The sequence below is a fragment of the Pteropus vampyrus genome, unplaced genomic scaffold (assembly GCF_000151845.1).
Source record: "Pteropus vampyrus isolate Shadow unplaced genomic scaffold, Pvam_2.0 Scaffold1, whole genome shotgun sequence".
Taxonomy (NCBI): Eukaryota; Metazoa; Chordata; class Mammalia; order Chiroptera; family Pteropodidae; genus Pteropus; species Pteropus vampyrus.
The window spans coordinates 24,845,080-24,866,468 of NW_011888782.1; the positions used below are offsets into that span (position 1 = coordinate 24,845,080).

General features: G+C 34.2%; 1 protein-coding gene across 6 annotated transcripts in view; it reads left to right on the top strand.

Moving 5' to 3' along the window:
- The window catches only part of GOLGB1 (golgin B1), a 95,008-nt gene that overhangs the window by 12,501 nt on the left and 61,118 nt on the right, over positions 1–21,389 (top strand). For 3 of the 6 annotated variants that reach the window (XM_011371811.2, XM_011371963.2, XM_011371886.2), the window contains exons 2-10: positions 5,762–5,856; positions 6,603–6,755; positions 6,964–7,116; positions 8,655–8,783; positions 12,795–12,920; positions 14,993–15,115; positions 16,206–16,319; positions 17,789–18,191; positions 19,210–19,322. In XM_011371811.2, coding sequence (XP_011370113.1) covers positions 5,764–5,856; positions 6,603–6,755; positions 6,964–7,116; positions 8,655–8,783; positions 12,795–12,920; positions 14,993–15,115; positions 16,206–16,319; positions 17,789–18,191; positions 19,210–19,322 — 1,407 coding nt within the window. In that variant the 5' untranslated portion in view covers positions 5,762–5,763. The remainder of the gene's footprint in view (positions 1–5,761; positions 5,857–6,602; positions 6,756–6,963; positions 7,117–8,654; positions 8,784–12,794; positions 12,921–14,992; positions 15,116–16,205; positions 16,320–17,788; positions 18,192–19,209; positions 19,323–21,389) is intronic. The other 3 variants (XM_011372107.2, XM_011372033.2, XM_023521974.1) reach the window with 3 other exon arrangements.

The window sequence follows — 21,389 nt, forward strand, 5'->3', positions numbered from 1 at the left end:
TTTTATAGTCTTTATTTCATTTATTTCTACTCTGATCTTGGTTATTTCCTTCTTTCCCTAACTTTCAGTTTAGTTTTTCTCTTTTTAGTTCTTTGAGGTGTAAAGTTAGGTTGTTTATTTGAGATCTTTTTTCTTAATATAGGAGTTTATTGCTATACATGACCCTCTTAGGACTCCTTTTGCTGCATCCCATAAGTTTTGGTATATTGTATTTTCATTTTCCCTTGTTTCAAGATAATTCTCGCTTTCTCTTTGATTTCTGCTTTGATCCATTGGTTGGTCAGGATGTGTTGTTTAATTTCCACATATTTATGAATTTTCCAGTTTTCCTCTTGTTATTGATTTCTAGTTTCATACTGTTGTGGTCAGAAATAATACTTGATGAGATTTCAGTCTTCTTAAATTTTCTAAAGACTTGTTTTGTGGCCCAATATACAATCTTTCTGGAAAATGTTCCATGTGTGCATGAAAAGAATGTGAATTCTCTTGCTGTTGGTTGGAATGTTCTGTATATGTCTGTAAGTTACATTTTTTCTAACATGTGGTTCAAGTCCATTGTTTCCTTACTGCTTTTCTGTTTGGATGATTTATCCATTGTTAAAAGTGAAATATTGGAGGCCTCTACTATTATTGTATTGCTATTTATTTCTCCCTTCGGTTGTCTTAAAATTTGTTTAATACATTTAGGTGCTTTGATGTCGGGTGCATATGTATTTACAAGTGTTACATCCTCTTGATGAATTGACCCCTTTATCATTATATAATTACCTTCCTGTCTCTTGCTACAGTTTTCGACTTAAAGTTTATTTATCTGTTACAGTATAGCTAACCTTGCTTTCTTTTGATTACCATTTGTCTGGCATATCTTTCTCCATTCCTTCACTTTTACCCTATGTGTATCCTTAGAACTAAAATGAGTCTCTTGTAGGCAGCATGCAGTTGGATCTGGTTTTTTTAATGCGTTTGGCCATTCTGTTTTGTAAATGGAGAATTTAATCCATTTACATTTTTTAAATTTAATTTCATTATTAATTTGAAGTATATAATACATTGGTTAGACATTTATATAGTTTGTGAAATAATCTCCCAATTGCTTTTTCTCTCCGCTGGCTCTACACCTAGCCACACCTAGCCATTGTATTAATGCTGACTGCATTTTCTATACCGAGCTCTCCATCCTCGTGACCATCTATCAACTACTCTCGTGACCATCTATCAACTACTGATTTGTACTTCTTTAACCTTTCACCCCTTTTTCCAAGCCCCCTAACCCCCTTCCCCAGATTGTCCTCTATATTCGTGTGTCTGTTTTTGATTAGTTTGTTCTTTTTTTCCTCAGGTTCCATATATAAGTGAAATCATATGGTATTTATCTTTCTTTGTCTGACTTATTTCCTTTAGCATAATAACTTCTAGGTCCATCCATTTTGTTGAGAATGATAGTAATCCATTTACATTTAAAGTAATTATCAAAAGGTAAGGACTGTTGTCATTTTTGTTAATATTTTTCTGACTACATTCTAATTCTTTTGCTCCTTTCTTCCTGGATTTTTCAGTTTTTTATTTTTTTATTTTTTGGCGAGGCAGGCCTTGGTTGACCTCACAGATTGTAAGATTATTTTACAATTCCTTATTTTTTTTATTTTTTACACCTAAAGCACCTGGTCTTTCTAGGTGGTCTCCCATCCAAGTACTAACCAGGCCTGACTCTGCTTAGCTTCCGAGATCAGACAGGATTGGGCTTGTTCAGAGTTGATGTATTTTTTAATATCATATCATTTTTAATATCAGTTTTTTTAGTAGATTTTGTAGGTTTGGTTTTGAATTGTTTTTGAGTATGGGTCTGACATGATTTCATTTCTTGTATGGATATTATTCTGCTCTTTTTCTTTATAATAATTACTTTGTATGAAAGTAATTATATAACTTATTTTTCATTTGCTCATTTTTTATGTTTATTTAATGTTGCTGAACTTTTAGAAGGAGACAATTATGGATAGCTTTTCTAACTTCACAGAGCTTCCTCTTAAGTTATTTTTCAGTATTGTTCAAATATATGGCAGCTATATTTTTGAGATTTTCTCTTTTCCTACCATTCCCACTGACTCCATCTGGATCTTCTTTGGTCTCTGTTGATTCTGTCCTGATAAATTTTGATTATACTCTTAGTGGATTCTCCTCAGTGGAGGCCCTGTTCTGAAAGAGAGCCCTGCCTCTTCAGTTATGAGAGTTCATAGGGTCCAGGCTGCCTTAGCTTTTTCTGGCTCTTTGCACATACGTGCTTTTGGAGTGGGGATACACCTCATTTCAGCTGCTGTTCTCTATTTGGCTTGGCAGTTTTCTAGTGATACCTCTTGTCTCTTTTGTGGTTCTTTTCATATATGGTCTATCAAACTCTTATAGCTTCTGCAGAAGAGGCAAAAGTTTACCTCTACCCTCTTAGAATTTTTGGCTGGACCTGATAATTAAATTAACATAAGACGGATTAACAGAAGAAAAGCATACAAATGTATGTAATATAAATTTTCTGTGACATTGGAACCTTCATAAGGAAATGAAGACCCAGAGAAGCCCTTGAAGTGAACACTTAAGTATATTGAGTTGAATTAAATTGTAAAAACAGGATTAGGCAAGGGAGCCACTAGGAAGATAGAGGTTAGTTTACAAGGTTTAATTTCTCTTGGCCTCAACTTCCCATCACTGGAGATAAGACTGTTACTTTCCTCCAGTATTGGGAGGACATCTACCATATGGGGGTTTTATCTCTTGTTTTCAGGAAGAAAACGGGAAGGTCAGAGCACTCTTTTTATACCTGCTGTTTTTCAAATGCCTTTAGCTCAAAATAATCCTTATGCTGAAGTGGCATATTTGGAGTGGCACATTTTGGCATCCTTAACCTCCCTCTTCTTCCTCCTGTGTGGACAACAATGACACACAGATCTTGTGGCTAATGGTGATTTGTCAGTATCCACATTTATTTTGCAATTTGTGGGAAACTTAGTCACATAGGTTTTGTTTTTTGTTATTAGTTTTGTAGGCAGTCCATGGGTTTTTGGTTTTGTTTTCTAGTTGTTCTGTTTTTATGAGGGAATTTAGGATCTAAAGTCTATGCTGTCTGCTACTACCATTTTTTGGAGTCCCATCAGTTGGTTGATTTATTTGTTCATTTATTTTTGGCTTGTTCTCAGCGTGTGCTGTGAAAAATCTGAACATAAAGTGATTCTGTTTGGTAAGTTAGATTCTATTATGACTTTCTTTGATTATTGCAAATCTCTGTGCCTAACAAAGATTCTAGTGATGGTATTAATTTTCTTCATTAATGGTAACTATAGAAAATTGAATCTCTAGAGTTGAAAAGAACGTTTAGAGTATGTGTACTGATAAGTTGTGATTTTTTTTAACTAACTATAGTTATGTCTTGTCGCTTGAATGAGTGGTTATATATGGTCCTATGTACTCATATATGACCCTATGTTGCCCTTCTAATAGTTATATATGTAGTTACATATAGTCCTATGTTGCCCTCCTTCCAGTGGTTCTCTTTTTCCTTTTCTGTTTCATACATCTTTTCCAAATGTTATATGCTAGTTAGGTTATTCAAGACAACTTATTATGCAGTATGGAGGTTCCTCAAAAAATTAAATCTAGAACTACCATGTGACCGAGCAATTCCACTTCTGCATATTTATTTGAAGAAACCCAAAACACTAATTCAAAAGAGATATATGCACCCCTATGTTCATTGCAGCATTATTTACAGTAGTCAAGATATGGACTAGGTGTCCATCGGTCGATAAATAGGTAAAGAAGATTTGATCATATAGACAACGGAATATTACTTAGCCATAAAAAAGAATAAAATCTTGCCATTTGTGACATGGATAGATCCAGAGGGTATTATGCTAAGTGAAATAAGTCAAACAAAGAAAGACAAATGCCATATGATTACACTTATATGTAAAATCTAAAAGAACAACAAATAAAGCAAAACAAAAACAGACTTACAGATACAGAGGATAAATTGATGGTCAACAGATAGGAGGGAGGTTGGGGGAATGGGTGAGGATGAAAGAGATTAAGAAGTACAAATTACCAGTTATAAAAATTGTCATGAGGATGTGTGAAGTACAGCATAGGGAATATAGTCAATAATATTGTAATAACTGTTCGTGGTGCCAGATGGGTATTTAGCAGGATGATTACTTTGTAAGGTATATATATGTCTAATTACTATGTTGTACACCTGAAACTAATATAATAGTTTATGTCAAATAAAATTGAAAAATAAATTAAAAAAAAGAAAAAAAACTCTTAGAGTAACCCTTCACCACCCGACCCCCAAAAAAGGGCAGCCTGTTATAGAAACTGAGGTCTCAACACTTCTTTCTTGATTAAGGACCGCAGCGGCCTTGAACAGTATTACTCTGAGTAGAAGAAAACGGTAGCAGAGCCTAGTTTTATTCAAATTCTTATTTTGTACAGCAGCTTTTATATTTCTTCCTGCTGAGGGTTTAGAATCCAAATAACTTTTTTTTTTCACAAAACATAAAATTTAGCATAATCACTTATACTAGTGCTATGCACAGTCTAGTTATATTTTGATTTTTCCTATCATAAAACATTAATATTCCCACTTTCAAGGAGTTTATGGACTGGCAGTTGACACTGGAAAGAAGAAGGAAGGAAGGAAAGAAGGAGAGAAGGAAGGAAGGAGGGAGGGAGGGAGGGAGGGAGGGAGGGAAGGAAAGAAGGAAGGAAGGAAGGAAGGAAAGGAAGGAAGGAAGGAAGGAAGGAAGGAAGGAAGGAAGGAAGGAAGGAAATAAATAAAGGATGTGTTGATATATGTGTGTGTATATATATATATCTAGGTTGCCTGTTTCTTGAATGATTTTTGGTAGCTTGTATCTTTCAAGGAATTGGCCCATTTCATCTATGTTAATGAATTTATGGGCATAGAGTTATTTGTAGTGTTTCTTCTTTTAATGTATCTTAAATCAGTAGTGATGTCTCTTCTTTCATATCTGATGATAATCTCTGTCATCTCTTATTTTATTTATTTATTTTTTTGGTCAGCCTGACTAGAGCTTTATCAATTTTATTGATCTTTTCAAAGAAATGACTTTTGGTTTTTCTGATTTTCTTTATTTTTCTATTTTCTATTTTCTGCTTACATTTGTTTTAATTTGCTCTTATTTTTCTAATTTCCTGCAGAAGCAGCATAAGTTGCTGATTTTAATCCTTACATTTGATGTTATACATTTGAACAATGATTTTATCTTAATTTTAGTGAAATGACATGGTTTATCAGGAAAGCTTCCTGAAAGGATGGGGTTCATGGGAAACATAAAAAGAAAAATTTAGATAAACAATGGGGTTTATTTGACAAAGTTGGAGAGAACAACAATCTGGCAAGAGAAGGAATAGTTAGAAATTTATGTTTGTAAATGAAAGTATGATGAAAGAAAAGACATTAAAGATAATCTGTAAAGTGCACTATTCACACTAAACAATTATGTATTTGTGTGTTATTTAAAAAATATTAGTGATGTTGATTAAAATCTCTGTGCAGTTGCCACTGAAAAGTGTGTTACTATATTGTACATACTCAAATACCTTTTTAAAGATATCATTATGCTACAGTCAGTTTCTAATACAGATCACCTGTAAAGTTTTCTCACATCACTTGTAGATGATATAGTTACTAATATAGGAGAAGCGAATATCCTTATTTAACTGATTTTTATGTTTTCTTTTCCTGCAGAAATGCTGAGCCGATTGTCAGGATTAGCAAATGTTGTTTTGCATGAATTATCAGGAGACGACACTGATCAGAATATGAGGGCTTCCTTAGACCCTGTGAGTAGTCCTGTTCTGAATTACACTGATGAGACATATGTTCCATGTTCCTCTGAGGAAAAGAATTTAAAATAGAAAGGTGCGATCAACCTCCCTTGTGCTAAGTAGAAGAGAGGAGTAAGAAGAATATTGATACTCTATAAATGATCCTTCTTCTATGTGTGTAGCACAAGAGCCATAATAATAGGGATCGAGTCCTAGGTGAGATTCAAAAGATCTTTATCATTTGTTCCCCAGAGCCTTGTACTAGGTTGTTTTAACTCCTCTTTGAGTATATATTCCTTTTCATAATAAAGATTTGAATGACAAATGGCAGAACTGGAGCACCTTTCCAGTTTGAGAATGTCTGTTTGCAATTATAAATTCATTCACTGCTTCCTTTATAGTTTGTATTGTTTTTTCCGAGGGCCATTTTAAGAATTAAAAGAAGTCCCTTTAGTTTTCTAGAAAGACAAGCAGTATTGCCTAGCGGTTAAGAGAATTTTATTCATCTACTCTCTTAATTTAAACTTTTTGTGTTTGGTAAAATTAGGATAAGACCGTTAATGAGATAATGTTTTTAAAATGCTTAACATTTACAAAATACTTATGGTAATGGCTATAGTATTAGTTATTATTGGATCAAAGTTGGAAAGATTATCTAAGTAAAGATATGAATTGGAATAAGATTAAGTTGGAATGAACAGTCCTCTTTGGAAGCTAATACCTTTCCTTGGGGCATCGGCAATTTTTTTTCTAAATTCTAGGAATTACCCCAAGAATCTGACATAGAATTTAATGATAAAACACAAGAGGATGTTCTGGAGCGCCTGGCTTATGCAGAGCAGCTGGTGGTGGAGCTGAAAGAAATCATTAGACAGAAGGATAATGAACTGCAGCAGAAGGATGAAGTTCTACAGGTACCGTTGTTTTTGTTCTTTCTTCCTAAATAGTTAATAAAAGACACATAACATTCACTTAGATTTTTCTGTTCACTTAGATGATTAGAGAATCTGATTGTTATTTCTCTAATACTGTAAAATGACACCTACTGAAACTAACTTTTGTTATGTGCTAGATAAGTGCTAAGTAAACATTTATGTATTTATCATCATTGTTCTCTGACAGGAAGAAAGAAAAGCTGCTGATAACAAAATAAAAAAACTAAAACTTCATGCTAAGGCCAAATTAACTTCTTTGAATAAACACATAGAAGAAATGAAGGCACAAGGAGGGACTGCTCTGCCTATAGAACCTCAACCAGAGGAGCAACTCTCCAAGGTATGGTGACTGGGTATAATACATATTTTCTGAGTGGAAAAGCCTTCCAGTATAGCAAATCTTCACTAATCACAAACATTTATGAACCTAAAATAATGTAGCCCTAAATGCTATCCTTTTTTATTGAACTTATAATCTAGTTGGTCTATGAGCCACACACAGGGAGCATAAAAGGCCAGCAGGAAACATGGAAATGAAATACCAGTTGTGCCTCAAAGGCTTTCGGAGAATAAAAAAGGCTAATAGGAAGACATAAATACTGAAGTGAGGCACTTAGAAAGGAGAGGCATGTACCTTTTAGAGGAGTTTCATCATTGGTTAGAAGATTAAACTAGATGGTCTCTAGGTTTCTTCCAGCTCTGAAATTCTTTATTTCAGTCACTTGATATAGAATACTCTGTCCTCATATGGCCACATAGTGGATTAAAGTTTCATGCATTATAGGCTGAATCAGTTAGATTGCCTTGACCTCCCTATAAGGTGTGCTCTCTAGGTTTATGATCCCACCAATAAAGCAGTTTGAGGTTGGAGACAGAAATAAGGCAGGTGGTGCCTTTTGAGGAATAGAGCATTGTTCCAATACTCATCTTTATTATCTTTCCTCTGTGGTTGAACCCCAAATGTTCATGTTCAGCCAGACATTTAGAGAACATTGGAGAGTTTGGTATAGAATATATGGAGGCTGGAATATCACATATGCACACTACAGTTGGCTTAGACTTTACTCTGTATAAGAAATCTTTTTATTTCTTTAATTTCACCCTGTTCTACCTTTTGACCCACTAGTATTCTTATTCTCAATACTTTTAATTCTTGGGAAATGAGATTTTAATCGATTCTCTAGGCATAACCCTTGGGGGTCACAAATTAGCTCCCTGGTACCCTGGTTAGTCTTTTCTCTCTGAGTCTAATGCTCTGAAGACATTACTTTTCCTGCATTAATAGCCTTATTTAACAGACAAGGTTCTTTTGGGGGAAGGGGTCTGACTTCAATTGGAAGGCAGAACCCGGTGCAGTCTAAGGAAGAGCTTTTGGAAAAAAATAGACTATCGAAAGATTTGGATTTCCTCCTACTGATTTTTTTATGATGTTTCGCCTCTCAGTTAACAGTTATGGACTCTGGTTCTTCAAGGAAGTGAGGTCCTGAGTTTTCTAATAAGTTTGGTTCCTGCATAGCTCTGACTGGTTTTCCTGTCAGACTGAAAACCATGAAAATGAGAAACTCAGTGCTATTTCTTCAAACTCCCCTCCAGTATTATCCTGCTTTTGGTGGTTCTCATTTTCAGATAGCTGTTTTTATTTCTTATATAGAATTTATAGCTGTTACCTGTGGGAAGAATAGGTCTAGTAGGAGCTACTTGGCCTTCCTGAAGCTAGAAAGCTTTAAGATTTCTTCCTTGTTTTAGGTCTTATTTCTTGCTCCATTATTTTGATCAAACTATAATCAAATAGTTATATAGGGCAAATTAGAGCAAAAGATGAAATATATATTAATTGTAATTTTTTAAAATAAATGACATTATCTCCTGCATTTTCAGCATGACAAAAGTTCTACAGAGGAAGAACTGGAAATAGAAAGGATAAAACTTAAACTCCAGGAGAAGGAGGAACTAATTAGCAGTTTGCAAACCCAGCTTACCCAGGCACAGGCAGAGCACGCTACACAGGTAGGGCGGTGTATGTCACCTCAAAATCATTAAGTTAACAAATCAATAAAGCCCATTGGATTATTATATGACAAATGCATTTTTTAGATGCCCAGTGGATATTTATCTATGTTACCTATCAGTTTCCTTCCTTCTTCCTTTTCCCTCTCTTTTATTCCTTCTTTCCTAAGTTCAGTAATTTTACTAGGCTATAATTGGTAGTTGTCATTCTTGGTTGATGTTTGTAGATACCTACTATGCTTTTTAGATATATAGTTTTACATATTTTTATTTTAGAAGAGTTTTCTGGAAATGTATAGCTTCGATAGGGACTTCTTTTATCCATATGTTCCATTTTTGACTTATCTTTAATATTTGTCACTTTCGATTTCTTTTTATCTTTATTTTTTTAAAAGTTTATTTATTTTTTCTTATTTCACTTAAGGCATTTTGTTTTTTTACATTTGTATTCTTGTTTTGTCTTTTCTGAAATGATAATTTCTTTTATATCAAATTGTTCCTGAATTCTGCCACCTCATTTCTGAGTTATTTTTAATTTTGATTTATTTTGTTCTTTCATGCCTTGTATAATTTTTAAAAAATTTTAACACCTTTTGAAATAGATAATAATTTTGATTTATTTTTTTGAGCATACATCTGGTATGCTTTTTTTACCTATGAGTAAATTATTCTTATTCTTCACCTTCGTTTTTTAATAGTAACTTATGAGCTTTGACCTTGATCTTTTTCTGTTCCTTATTTTTACATGAAATTAATTTTCCTCAACTTTTGAAAGGAGACTTGGTTCAGGAAAGCTTTTTTTACTTAACAGACCTGCTTCTTCTGTTGTTTTTTGTATTGTGTTCAAAGGCGCATGGCAGCTAGATTTCTAAGATTTCCTGGCTTTCTTCCCTCTACCCTTCACTTTGGTCTATGCAGATGTTGTCCAAGAGTAATATAATATAAGCTGTGTGTATAATTTAAAATTTTTTAGCAGCTACATTACAAAGGTAAAGAAGAAAGATGAAATTAATTGTAACAGTATACTTCATTTAGCCCAGTATGTTCAAAATATTATACTTTAAATATTAATATAAAAATTATTTTTCTCCCACCCCACATTTAAATCTTTGAGAAGTAGCAAAGGGTAAAGAGGGCCAGAGAGATATGAGGCAAAGGGGCTTACTTGTTTCTCAGGGCCTAGCTAGGGGAAACTTCAACCTCTTTAGAGAATTCAAACATTCAGTATATTCAGATTGCAAAATAGCCAGCTGCGGTTTATTTGAAATGTCTGGAGGAGATGTCTAGGTAAATGAGCTTATGCTAGCACCTCTGTTTCCTATGGCATGTGTGTGTCATCTAGTCTAGAATTTCTCAAAAGCATTGTTGGGGGATGAACAAATTCTAAGAGAACTGGAAGGAACGTGGGGTCAGGACAAGGAGACTGCAGAATATGGGGACTGTGTGGCTGGAGTCTATATTATGGCCTACCCACTTCAACAGTGAATTCAAGTTAGAAATAGGCAGGACCAGCCTCACTACAGCAGGATGCCTAACCAGTTAGGACAAGCTAGACCAGAGCGTGTCAATGCCAGAACATCTCTGCCTTAAATCTGTAGGAAGTTAGGAAGTCCCTGGAGAGGAGGTCATCCGAATGAGAGAGAAAAAGGATGTAATTTATTGAGATTAAATCCTGAAGCAACTGAAATAATATCTGAAAGGCATTGGCTAAAACTGGATGAGACTGAGTTATGTTCATTGATGAGTTGAAGATGTTGTTTTGTTGAGTGGGCTCAAAAGCAAGATGAGATTCTTTATAGAAAATAATGACTTTTTTTACAACTTTGAATTGGGGCGTGTGTTGTCAACCCTATTATATTTTTAATAATTCTTTTGGTCATTCAACAACTATTTAAATAATATTAAAGGGGGATTATGAAGGATATGGGTCTTCTGTTAAGAAAAGGCAGAGTTGAATTTCTAGAAGCTGGGCTTTGAGAGACATACATGAGTCTCCAAGAGAATATGTGGTCACAAGGAAAGTGTTTCAAATAGAGCTTTAAAAACATCAGCAAGAGTTCTAACAGAATAACTAGTATCATTTTCCTAGGGATTTCCATTATGATTTTTCAAGCAATTGACTTAAACAGGTGTGGTAGGCCTGTATATATAAATGTATATAAGTTCGAAACTTCTATTAAATCATATACACTTTGGGTTTCCCTCACATTAGTTCTGTGACAATCTCATATCCTTTCCTGGATGTTAAGGCTAAAGCACTGGATTGGAGGTTTCTTTGTAATATAACTCAAAGATGGAAAAGAAAAAAAAAACATCGTGTATTATTTTACATTTTTTTCTGTGCTAAGGCTGAAATTTGTCATATATTTTATATTATATCTCGATTTGGATTATGTTTTCATTTGAAATAATTCATCTGTGTTTAAATTTCATAAAATTTCCACTTAAGAAAATAGATTCATTAACTCAAGTTGTTCCTAATATACCTGAAAGCTTTCCAATAACTGAATTGAGGGCTGAAACATCATTTTCCGTTAATATTTGCATCTACATTGAGAAACTGGTTGATTATTCTTAGAATAATTTGACTTTGAAAAGCATATCAACTTCAAAGTTACATTTGTGAGAACTGAAAGCATATGTTCATACAAAGATTTGTATACAAATGTTCATAGCAGCTTTACTTGTAACTGAAAGCTCAAAATAATGCATGTCTATCAGTAGGTGAATATTTAAGCAAACTATATCCACATAATGGAATACTATTTAGAAGTAAAATGGAATGAACTATGCTTCAGCGCTATGTCTTTGTTTTGAACTTAAAAATGTGTCTATATTAATTTTTGAATTAGAAAAATAATACAATTATAATTAAATAAGTATTTATATGCCAATTTAATTACCAGTTATAATATGTAGGTATCAACTGTTACTCATACTGTCTGCATGGAACGTTCAAATAAACCTATCACAGTGTTACATAGATGTGTAGAAAAAATGTCATTCAAACTGAATCAATCCATTGACACTGACTAGATAGGTGTAGTATTTATTATAACATTAGAATCAATATGCACACTTGTTACTTGCAAGAGAATTCAACAGTATCTTACATGATACAGTAAAGTGAAATGTGGTCATACCAAATGTAGTTGTATTTAATGGGAAAAAATTGTATTTCTTCATTTTTTAAAATTAAAGTTAAATAATGTTAATGATTAAATTCCTTATTTACATTAGCCCTCTGTAGCCTCATGTAGTTAGTTGATAATGAGTTTTATAGCACATGTATAAATCTTCTTTTTCTTCTATTTTTGTTATCCCTATTCTGCTTAATTTTTATTTTATTCCTAGGCGTTTCTTCATAGTGCAGGTCCATGTCTAGGAAGGCAGCCATACTAAGTCAGTTTTAAGAGTTCAGAGGGACTAGACTGTTTTAGCCTTTTAGTCCTTCTTACTGGTAATCCCTTGCATTTACCCAGTATTAGATATTATATAATGGGAAAGTCCTACCAATTTAAGCTGGTGTTTTAAGACTGAGCAACTGTGTTTTCCAGTAAGTAAGTGCTTATTGACCATTTGGGGGTTTTCCTGTTGACAAAGCCAACAGATATTGCTCTGTTGCTTTCTCTTACACAGACAGACTCTAATACCATACAGGTATGTGCCTTTTGGGTTGACCCTACCTGCTTATATTTTGGGAGTTGTGGGACTATCTTCCAAATTTTATCGTAAATATTGTCCATGGATTTTTGGTTTTGCTATCTAGTTGTACTATCTCTTTCTATGTGAGAAACATTAAAGAACAGTTGCTATTGCTTCTATGTTTCTCTGAAAAATAGTTTGATAATTATTTTTTAAAAACCACAGTACATGCAATTCCCTTTTGTGCTAAGTGAAAATGAGAAGGATATCAGTAGGCATTTAGGGCAACCAAGAAAAGGCGGTGAAAGAATTAAGAGTGCTAATTCTTTTGATTAAATAAATATTTTCTTCCTTTCGGGTCTTCAGTTTGATAAGAGTTCAACAGAGGTGGAAGAATTTTCAATGATGAAGCAACAACTCCAAGAGAAGGAGGAACTCATCAGCACTTTGCAAACCCAGCTCAGCCAGACACAGGCAGAGCAAGCTGCTCAGGTAGGGTGAAAGGTACCTCATAATCATTAGAATACAGAATCAGCAAAGTCTAATGGGTTATTATTAGTTGACAAGTCATTTTAGGCAGTCACTTTTTAAAAGTGAAACTATGGTAGCTAGAGTGTTATAGTAGAATTTAAAAGGGCGTGGCAGTAGAAGAAATTAGAAGTGTTATTTACCTTGATGAATTTGCCATCGCCTAATTGATGACTGTTTCTTAGTTTTATAGGCCCAGAAATTTGATTTTAATAGCACAGAGATTCAGTTTCTTAGGAATGGGCTCATGCTAAATTCAAAAGAGACCAATAGGTAAACCAAAGAAATACAGATGATTAGGTCCATTCTTTCTTTATAGTAAAATCTTTATGGGAAGTTAAATTATAATCAGTAGATTACTTAGTGAGTATGTAATGAGAAAGTGCCATAGGTTATGTGATTCAATGTTAAATGGCACCAGAACGTAACATTCTTCTTCACATTTTTTTCTGCTACGAGGACTAGACTGTTTGGACTGGTATCCTCAACTCTTTCTCTCTATTTTCTCTAAATTTCCAGTTTGACCACCCAGCCCCATATTTTTCCTTTGGGAATGCTTTTGACTCATGAAATATTTTTTTTCCTCCTGAAGTACTTTTACACAATAGCTAGTCTCATCCATCAGGTGTTTACTTTGTTGATAACTTGTATTAGTGGACCCTTCTGTCTCTGGATGGTCTACTGCTATGTTGGCAGTTACAGTTGTTTATCCCGAAATCCTTACTTTTATCTATTAGCTTTTATTGTAGCCTTTTTGTATAAGCACTAATACGATGTAGGATGGAGTCATATGAAATACGAATTTACTCATAAGTGGCTTAAACATGGAAAGCCAAAATATTTAAATGTTTTAAGAGATCCATCATAACGCAAGCCACTCAGTGTAAGTGCATAGCAAGCAGCGATGCAAACTGAAAGTATTTTAAAGGGTAAAAGAGGTTACTTTGAGTGTAACAACCACAGAAAATTACATGGAATAGTTAAGATTTAGGCAGAACTGTGATGGATAATATTCTAGACAAGGTAGGGGAAACTATTCCATTTGTAGAGAATGGTATGAGTAAAGTCTCAGGAAAAAGAACATGGTACAGTTATGGGAAAGGACATGTAGATATGTTTGACTAATGAAGGACTCCAGTGCCTGTACACTTGAAACACAGGATTTCAAGTTCATTGTGATACCAGAATTCAGATGATCAAAACGTTTTTGAGATTTTATCCTACCTAGAAAGAAAATACAGATTAATTCAAAGTGTCACAAATTGAGAAATCAGCAACAGTTGAGGGCATCCTAAGAGCTGGTAGTCATGCTCAACTAGTGGTCTTAAGGAAATGAATAAACAGGCAGACACTTAGAAAACCTCAAAACAAAACAACACTGATACTGAGCAGCTCACAATCATTCAGTTAACTTATTTCCATTTCATTCTGTTAAGAGCTAGTTAATTAGAGTGATCTAGAGGGCTTCAAATAATGACAGCTGAAAATAGCTGTCCGGTGAGGTGGTGTGGGTTTGGAGATACACCAAGTTCTGTAGTAGAAACAATTCTTTGAAAATAAGTCTAGAAAGAAAGATTTGCGTTTTCAGTTGCAGAGAATGTTGAACAAGAGATCCATTAGTTTGAAGTTTGACGTACAGTCCATGAGAATTTCTCTGAAAATTTTTGAGCATGAATATGATATTGAGAGAAGAGTCTAGAGCTTAATAGAAATCTAACTTAGAATGTTTACTATTCTAATATATATATACCTATTGTATATTTAAATATAGTAATCATGCAAATATAATTTTCAATCAGAATTTATATTTAGGCTGACTTCTGAATCTGATGATAGGCTTTCTGTCACATTTGGAGGTTATTGTCAGGCTTGTTTCTGTTCCAGCTTCTTCATCCTTGACATTCAAAATTTAATTTAAAAAACCTACTGTCTATCAATCAGTCCTCAGTGTCTGTCTTTTTGGAGAATAGTTTATGGGTGTTGTTTGTGTGATATTCGGGAGTGTAACTTGTATAGTTTCTCTGGTGTGTCTTTAGTTGAGTTCCATGCAGCAGGTGGTCCGAGAGAAAGATGCCCGCTTTGAAACACAGGTTCGTCTTCATGAAGATGAGCTTCTTCAGTTAGTAACCCAGGCAGATGTGGAAACAGAGATGCAACAGGTGTGTTGCTAAAACTTAGTAGAATGTCATTTTGGTTAACATTTAATTAAATTTCTCAGCCACTTTTCTACCTTTACCTCTTCACATGGTCTTAGCGTGCTCCTTAATTGGCTTCTTTTTTGGTGTTCTTGTCTTCTGTTGCATTATTTATTTTTTCTTATCCTTATCTTGCCTCCTACTCCTTTAACCAAGTTGTTGGTACTCAAAGGCGGAGTATAATTGGCAAATGTTTGTGGTAGTCAGAAACTGATTTCTCTTTGTTTTGCTAATCATAGCTACCTCTGTGCATTAAAAACCTGATCCAAAGTTTCAAATCAATGAAGCCAGTTAAAAACTTTCAAAATATTAAAGATGAAAAGGAGTGATTTTTAAAGCTATGAAATCTTTTGTTAAATTAATAATTTAAAAAATTCATTGACTATATCTTGAAGACTGGCTTCATTGTTTTTGAGCTTAACATCTACTAACTCAAAGGAATTTATTTCTGTCTAGTGTGTAGGGCAGTGTGTTACCTAAAGACATTCCAGTGGCATTTCATGATTGATCCATTTCATTGTTTTTGAGTGAAAGCTTGCAAGTTCTAAGCAGTCCTTCAGAATATACCACTAAATAAGGTTTCAGAATACAACACTTCTTTAAGTAGAATATTAATGTATACATGTATCATTGATTTATTCATTCAACAAATGTTTATCGAGTGCATGTCCCATGCATGACATTGGAAGAGAAATGGTTCTTGCCTGCAGAGAATGTTCTTTTTGGAGAGTGAGATATATATGTACATATGCTATTGAGGTACAGGACATTGACTATATAATTTTAAAAGTGGATATGTGTCATTTTCTTTAATTATAAAAAGGCTCCTTAATTCAAGGACTTGCTTGTGTCTCAGTTTGGTGGTTGTCAGTGCTCTGGAGGAGACATTTTTGGAGATTCTTTCTTGCTGCTGGATGGGGAGCATGGCATGCTGGTGACCCACTCTTTAATCTGTCATCCTCAACATCCAAAAATCTTAAGTGACATTTTGAAAGGTAAGCAGATAATGGTGCTCATTTGTTAGAACATTATGTCTAAAACATTTTCTTCCCAGAAATTGAGAGTGCTACAGAGGAAGCTTGAAGAGCATGAAGAAGCCTTGTTGGGCCGTGCTCAGGTCGTGGACTTGCTGCAACAGGAGCTGACAGCTGCTGAACAGAGAAACCAGGTACTGCATTATGACTTTCACTGCCTGCCTAGGGAGTATTTATTTCTACTTTAGTTTCCCAGGTAGCAGGTATAAAATCCTATTATAAGAATTGATTCCATTTATTTATTCTTTCAAAACATTCCCTGTGTTTAAGTGGTGGTGATACAATGGTGAGCAAAACAGATACAGTTCTTCCCCTCATGAAGCTTACATTTCACATAGTTTCTTGCTGCTCTTTTCCTTTGTGATTTTAGATCTAGGGTCCTAGTTTCTCTAGAATGTCATATTATCCTCTAGTGAGTTTCTTTTCTATGTTTACCCCTTCTCTGTCTTGAATGATTCTTGTGCTTTATGTTCTGTCATTCTTTGCTTGCTTTTGTTAGTTGACTTTCTGTTGGATTGAAATAATCCCACCATGCAATAGTCCCTTGAATCTAAAGGTGGTCAAGGATGCTGATGTTCTAAAATCTTAAACTCAAGTATCCCATTCCCTGACTGTCACCTATGCTATCATTCCCTTTCTTACACTGTCCTCACCTTCATTCTCACTGAGATTCCTTGATCTTTTCACTTTGTTCCTCTAGTGTTGTTAGCTCTTTTTTGTCCTCTCTCTTTTCCCTGTCTATCCATTCCCACGTTTGACCATTTCTTCTACTCTGCTCTTTTACCAGTCCTTAGATTCTCTGTGTCCCTGCCCTGTCACATCCAAAAAGCCTAAGTGTAATGTGGAATTGGTTCTATAGTTCACTTTCTCTGCATGTTTACCTGGGTGCGGCATGCTGCTGGAGGAAGTCAGTCATCTCTTTTCTTCTTAATTTTCAGCTCCTTGAGAAGGGCTTGTTTTTTTTTTTTGCATAGAAACATGTTCCCGTATCTCCAATCCTAACAAAACCCATACCCTATCCCTGAGGCCCCTCTTTGGCTGACATCAGATAATCAGGTTCAAATCCTAGTTGTGCCACTTACTAGATAAGTACTGTATAGAGAGTTACATATATATGACTAGTAAATTTACCTTCTCTACTCCTTTTAATATCTTATAAATACCTCTTTCATTTTGGGTCTATCATTTTGCATTATAATGATCTATTTAAGTGTGACTGTCCCACTGAACTCTGAGATCCTGGAGGACAAGGTCTGGATTCATTCATTCATTCATTCAATATTTATTGAGTACCATGTACTTAAAATACCACATACTTTGCTACATGCTGGAGAGAAAGGATGATAAAACAGACACAGTCCCTTTTCTTATTGAACTTACTTTGTATTGGGAGAGACAGAAATTAAAAGATAATGACACAAATAAGTATATATGAATACAAAATGTCAAAAGTATCAAGAAGCAAAAATAGAGGGTCCAATGTAATTATACATTTGGTCCTGAGTGTCTAGCCCCTTGCTTCACCTAGGAAAGTCACTTGACTATGCTTATTGAAATGAAAGAATGAATTTATGGTTCATGAGCCTTTGTCTTATTTTCTTAGATTCTCTCTCAGCAGTTAGAGCAGGTGGAAGCTGAGCGTACTACTTTAAGGAACACTGTGGAAACAGAAAGACAGGCGTCCAAGATTCTTATGGAAAAGATGGAACTTGAAGTGGCAGAGAGAAAATTATCCTTCCATAACCTACAGGAAGAATTACATCATCTGCTGGAACAGCTTGAGCAAGCAGGTCAAACCCAGGCTGAACTACAGTCCCGGTACACTGCTTTAGAACAGAAACACAAAGCAGAAATGGAAGAAAAGACCTCTCACATTTTGAGTCTTCAAAAGACCGAGCAAGAACTGCACTCTGCCTGTGATGCTCTAAAGGATGAAAATTCAAAGCTTCTTCAAGATAAGAGTGAACAGGCAGTTCATTCAGCCCAGACTATTCAGCAGCTGGAAGGTCAGTGTTTGATTGCTTTTGAAGCCCACTTATCCAGTACCTGAGTGCTCGTACTTCACAATTTCAGGAATCTGTTAAGGGCAGCATTTGCTCAAACCAATAGAATCAGTAGAAGGATTAAGAAAGGCATCTCTTCTGAACTCTTTGTTGCATTTCTCCTGTCTCTGAAGTTATAATCTTGCTTAATACTATAATTATTATCATTATAGTGCTAAAAACTATTGATAATGATGTGTCAAATATTTAAAAGAGTGCTATGTGAAACATGACTGTGATCTGAAGGGTTTGGTGACTGAAATGAATAGAATTTGAATTAATTTATGGAGAACTCACGCCAGATCTAGGTACGTAGGTAGTGAGACTGAATTGCGTGGAGTCATTCTTCTTCTAAAGATGGATCTGAATGCTTTTCTTATAATTGAAAATCTTATTTTAAAGAAAACTTTTATCCTTTACGGTTTAAAGAAAACTTGTTTGTTTCTTTTTTTAAATCATGTTATTATTAAAGCGCAATACATGCTTCTAATTTAGATTCTAATAGATTGGCATATATCAAAAGGAAAGATTTTAGAAAGAATAAGTTGAAGATCTGTATTGAAGAACTGAACATTAACCAGGAAGCCTTGAGGGACATTACATGGGAATAGCGTTACATAAGCACACTGTTCTATTAACTGAACCGTATTCATGTTTAGAATCTTGATGGGATTCATAACTCTTAAGTGACGAGTGAAGACAAAAACAAACAAACCACTAAAGGCATTTTCAAGGGGGGAGAGGAAAAACGACTTTTTAAAAAATACTTAGGCCTGTTTTATTTTACCTTTAAAGCACATGACGTACTGAGATTCCCTTTGGTTCTTGAGAGCATTTGAACAGTTAAAAAATGTCATTGGCATCATAATTTTAATTAAGATAACTACAGTAAACAGCATATGGTATATCGCTAGGAGATAACTTACTAAGTTTCAGGCTTGAGGAAGAGATCATTTCTATTTATTTATTTTCTTTTCTTTAGATCAACTCCAGCAAAAATCCAAAGAAATTAGCCAAATTCTAAATAATTCAACCTTGCAAAAAGATGAAACATCATCTCAGACTTCTTTCCCAGATGTTTATGAGGGCGCACAGGTAATTAAATGTGCACTTCTTATGAATATGATCTTTGGCTCTATTTATTCTTCGGTGTTCTAATGAGAATTTATTCCAGAAAGCCTTCTTTCTTTCTTTTAAGCCTGATAAAATGCTTTTTTTGGAAGGAATCATGAAAGACATTAACGTAGAGGCTTAACAATGAATAATGAGAAAAAAGTAGATAACAAGCACCATGATCTCAGGAGCCTTTCTGATTCTAAGGTCTTAGAGATTTGTATTGTAGATGAATCATTTTTTTTAATCTTAGAATCAGTTTTCTTTTTTGAGAAGTCAATTTTGTTTTTGGTAGACTGAGAGTTGATCAGGTTTACTGTATGCAATTCGGCCTAACCAAACTGAAAATTTACTGTAGAAATCATAATGTCCCGTTATTTAATTAATACTAAAAAATTTAAGTGCCAAGTGGCTGTTGATTGGCCAGTATATTCTCTCTTCCTTCTATAAAAATCTCTGCGGGAAGTTAGATTATAATCACTAGAAGGCTGCTAACTGAGCATGTGTATCAGAACAAGAGAAGTTAGTTTGAAGACCTTAATTTGCTAGTGTCAGACTGGGACAGCTGGATTCATTCATCTCCATTATAAGATCATACCTTCCCAAACTGACAGCCGTATTGGCCAGCAGAGTCCCACATTTCGTAGGCAGTACTGTGCACTGATAAAGATTTTTGCTTCCTGGTTTCTAGCACCTAGGCTTTCCAATCTCTTTTATTCTCCCATTCTCAACTTTTTCCTCCAATGTTTTAAGACATTTTTCAGCAATTCAAAAAAAATTGAAAGAATTTTGTAGTAGAAACCTGTATACATACCATTTAGATTCTGTCATTAACATTTTTCTATATTTGCTTTATCAAATATCCATTTATCCACTCATTAATTCATCTCAGTTGTTTATACATTTCATAGTAAGTTGTAGACATCAATACTTCTTTCTCATGTGTATTTCAACATGCGTATCATTGACTAGGTTTTAATATTTGTTCATAGTCTTTTTGAAGTAAAGTTTACAAAGCATGAAAAAATTTAAGTGTACCATTCATTGAGTTTTGTTAAATGCATTAGTTTTACCCAAATCCTTACTGAGATATATTATCACCATCATCCTACAAAGTATCCTCATACCTTTCTACAGTCAACCCTACCTTTCCTCTCCAGAGATGACAGTATTCGATTTTTTCACTGTAGATTAATTTTTCTCATTTTACGTCATATAAATGTAATTATACACATAAGCTCTTTTGTCTAAAGCTTCTTTCACTCAGCATGTTTTCAGATTCACCCATATTGTTGTATATATCATACTTTATATTACAGAGAAATATTTTCTTTTATAAATATACTGCATCTACCTTTTATCCAATTGCTCTAATTTCCCTTTGATAGATATTCTGGGCTTTTTCATGCTTTGGCTATTATAAATTAAGATATTATGAACATTCTTATATAAGTATTTAAGTGGACATATGTTTTTATTTATCTTAATTAAATATTTAAATAATTTCTGGGCCATAGAGTAAGTATATATTTAGCTTTAAAAGGAACTGCCAGATCTTTTTTCCAAAGTGTTGTATTATTTTATACTTCCACCTAAAATATATGAGAGTTCTAGTTGCTCCACATCTTTTCCAAGGTTTGATATTGTCAGGTTTTAAAATTATAGCTATTCTAATGGCTGTGTAGTGTTATCTCCTTGTGGTTTCCGTTTGTATTTCTCTGATGACAAATGATGTTGAACATTTTTCTTGAGATTCTTGGCCACTGGTATATCCTTTTGGTGAAGTATATGTTCAAGTCCTTTCTCCATTTTAAAAATTTGATTTCTTTGCCTTTTTCTTATCAAGGTGTAGGAATTCTTTACATGTCCTAAATGCCAATTTATGATCAGATATATTTGATGAATATTTTCTTCCATGCTGCGGCTTGCCTTTTATTAATTTCTTTCATGACGTCTTTTAATTAGCAGATATTTTAAATTTTAATAGTCAATTTTTTATCACTTTTTGTGGTTCTAATTTTGTGTTCTGTTATTAAAACCTTTGCTAAC